Source organism: Echinops telfairi, unplaced genomic scaffold (genome assembly GCF_000313985.2).
Source record: "Echinops telfairi isolate 266 unplaced genomic scaffold, ASM31398v2 ScPeMD7_7469;HRSCAF=8507_1, whole genome shotgun sequence".
In the NCBI taxonomy this organism is placed as follows: domain Eukaryota; kingdom Metazoa; phylum Chordata; class Mammalia; order Afrosoricida; family Tenrecidae; genus Echinops; species Echinops telfairi.
Window position 1 is genome coordinate 30,629,098 of NW_022111373.1, and position 2,587 is coordinate 30,631,684.

Sequence of the window (2,587 nt, forward strand, 5' to 3'; positions counted from 1 at the left end):
GTTGTATGAGCCCATAATAAAATGTTTTAAAAAATAATAATAATAAGGAAGTTAACAGGTTGTATGTAAAGTATATATGAAATGCTCAGGTTAAAAGTGTTCATCAGGACATGTTACAAAGTTCTTTCAAGGTGGCTAATAAAAATGTCCAAAGGCACACCAATACCACTCTGCGTATAAACCTCAACCAGAGGGCAATCAGCTCAAACTCTGTGGGTCAGCAAGTCTAGCTCCTCCAATTAAGTGCTCAGAGGCACGCTAGTCCACAAGCCAGCCGCCTGCCCCAAATCACTCAGCTTTACTTGTTTCCTTGGCTGAGAAGTCCACCATTCTATTTCAAGCTCTGGTTCTTGGTTTGTTTAGAATTTTGCTTTTGTTTTTTTAGCATCTTACATCTTCTAAGTATGGATTATACTGGGTAAAGGTTTTTAATTTTCATGTAGCCAAAATTTACCTTTTGAAAAATTTACTAAAATTGTTTACGCAAAGAAAATTTGTAAATTTAAGAATATGAAACTTTTATAGAACATGGAATATATGTTAAATAATAATACATAAGAAAACATTATAATTTTTACCCAATTGAATAACCATTAAAATATACATTACCTGCCCTTTCGTTGTATGGCACTAGCTTTGGAAATCCACACCATTTTTAACATTGTAACGGAATTCAGTGCATCAAAGGACTTCTGTAATATTTAATAAATCTTTGTTAAAAAGAAGAAATAGTAAGAAACGTTATCTACCTATTTTAACATGTCAAGTTTAATTCAAAGCCTTCTAATGACTAAGTAAGTACAACAGAGTACTAAATAGTTACACCTAAAAAAACAACTCAAAATCTATACAAAACTTGCAATCTTACTGGATAATGACACCAGGCAGCTCTCATAAAGTATCAAAATGCAAAAAAAATTTTTTTTTTTTTTATCTTCTATAAAATTTAGAATTTTGCAGAATAGGAAAAAAGAAAAGCACTAAGAAAAATCTTACTGGATAATGACACCAGGCAGCTCTCATAAAGTATCAAAATGCAAAAAAAAAAAAATCTGTTTTATTTTTATCTTCTATAAAATTTAGAATTTTGCAGAATAGGAAAAAAGAAAAGCACTAAGAAAAATCCCACTGCCATCAAGCCCATTTCAACTCAGGGACGCTACATAAAGGGTTTCGAAAACTGTGTACACTTATGGGAGCAGAGCACCTTATCTTTCTCCCTTGGTGCAGCTGCTGGGTTTTAGCTAACAATCTTACTGTGAGTTCAAGGCCTAACCCACAGCAAATAGGACAGGGAAATTAATTAAATGTAAATCTATATATTTAATTAATGAGAGTTCACTTAGGAGGTTAAGAATAAGGACATAAAAATCCTAACCCAAAAAGAATTTGTAACCTTTCCCATTTAATCCCCTACTGAGTTACCAATGAAGAACTTAGTCTACCTAAAATGTTTCAAAAATGTATTACCTCTTACTTCCTCAAAGAAGCAAAAGTGAAACTTTATTATAAAGAAATATTTTATGTTAAAATAATACAGTCCCAACAAGGCGAAATATTTCAAACATTTAATTATCCTTTTCCTCTCCTTTCATAAACTACACAGAGCAAACAAAAACAGGTTTAAAAATTGTTTATCAAAGACGATGCTCATTTCGTTTTTAATGTTAATTTGTCAATTCTGTATGTAAAAAAAACCAAACTAGCTTGACACTACCACCATGATTTAACCAAAGTTTACCATATAAATAACATCTAATTTTACTTCTCAAATATTTATTTAAAATGCGCTTCACCTTTAGATAATTTCATGGTGAGAAAAATCTGAATTTTCACTGTCTCACCCCTCATTATTTAAGTGATAATATTCATTATTGTGCTTTTGTAAGAAATCAAATTTATCTCTCCTTTACACTATGACCAACCCAGTATGTTCAAATTACATAATTTTATTTTGTAAAATTTTCTTAAAATTCTAAATACTTCTCAATATTCTAAAGATATTTCTGCTATATTTACAATAACGCAAAATAATCGCTACTTTCACAGTAAAAATAATTATTTATCTATACTTTCTAAAACATATATTCTATGCTTTCTAAAACATATACTGTATTCCCAAAACCAAACCCACTGCCATCTGCTCCATGCAGACTCATAGCGACCCTATATAGGGCTTCCAAGACTGTGAATCCTTACATTAGGAGAGTTTCCTCTTTCTCCATCAGGAGTGGTTGATGGGTTTGAACTATCAGCTCTGTGGTTAGCAGCCCAACACCTTAGCCACAGCAACACCAAAACTCCTTGAAATGTGTATACTTACTGCCATTGAATTGATGCTGACTCACAATGAGCCTATAGAACTGGATAGAACTACGCCTGCAAGTTTCCAAGATTGCAACTGTTTACAGGAGTCAAAGCCCTGTCTCTCCAGCAGAGCAGCTGGTGGTTTCAAACTGCTGATCTTGCAGAATGCAGCCCCAAATCTAACCACTACAGCACCAATGCTCCCCTAAAACATGTTTACTTGACCTTTAACATGGGTTGCAACTGCATGGGTCCATTTAAATGTGGACTTTTTTTTTTT

At 32.8% G+C, this 2,587-nt stretch overlaps 1 protein-coding gene across 1 annotated transcript in view; it reads right to left on the minus strand.

Moving 5' to 3' along the window:
- Positions 1–2,587, minus strand: part of YTHDC2 (YTH domain containing 2) — a 75,414-nt gene that overhangs the window by 36,015 nt on the left and 36,812 nt on the right. Inside the window, exon 17 of the mRNA XM_004706631.2 lies at positions 610–692. Coding sequence (XP_004706688.1) covers positions 610–692 — 83 coding nt within the window. The remainder of the gene's footprint in view (positions 1–609; positions 693–2,587) is intronic.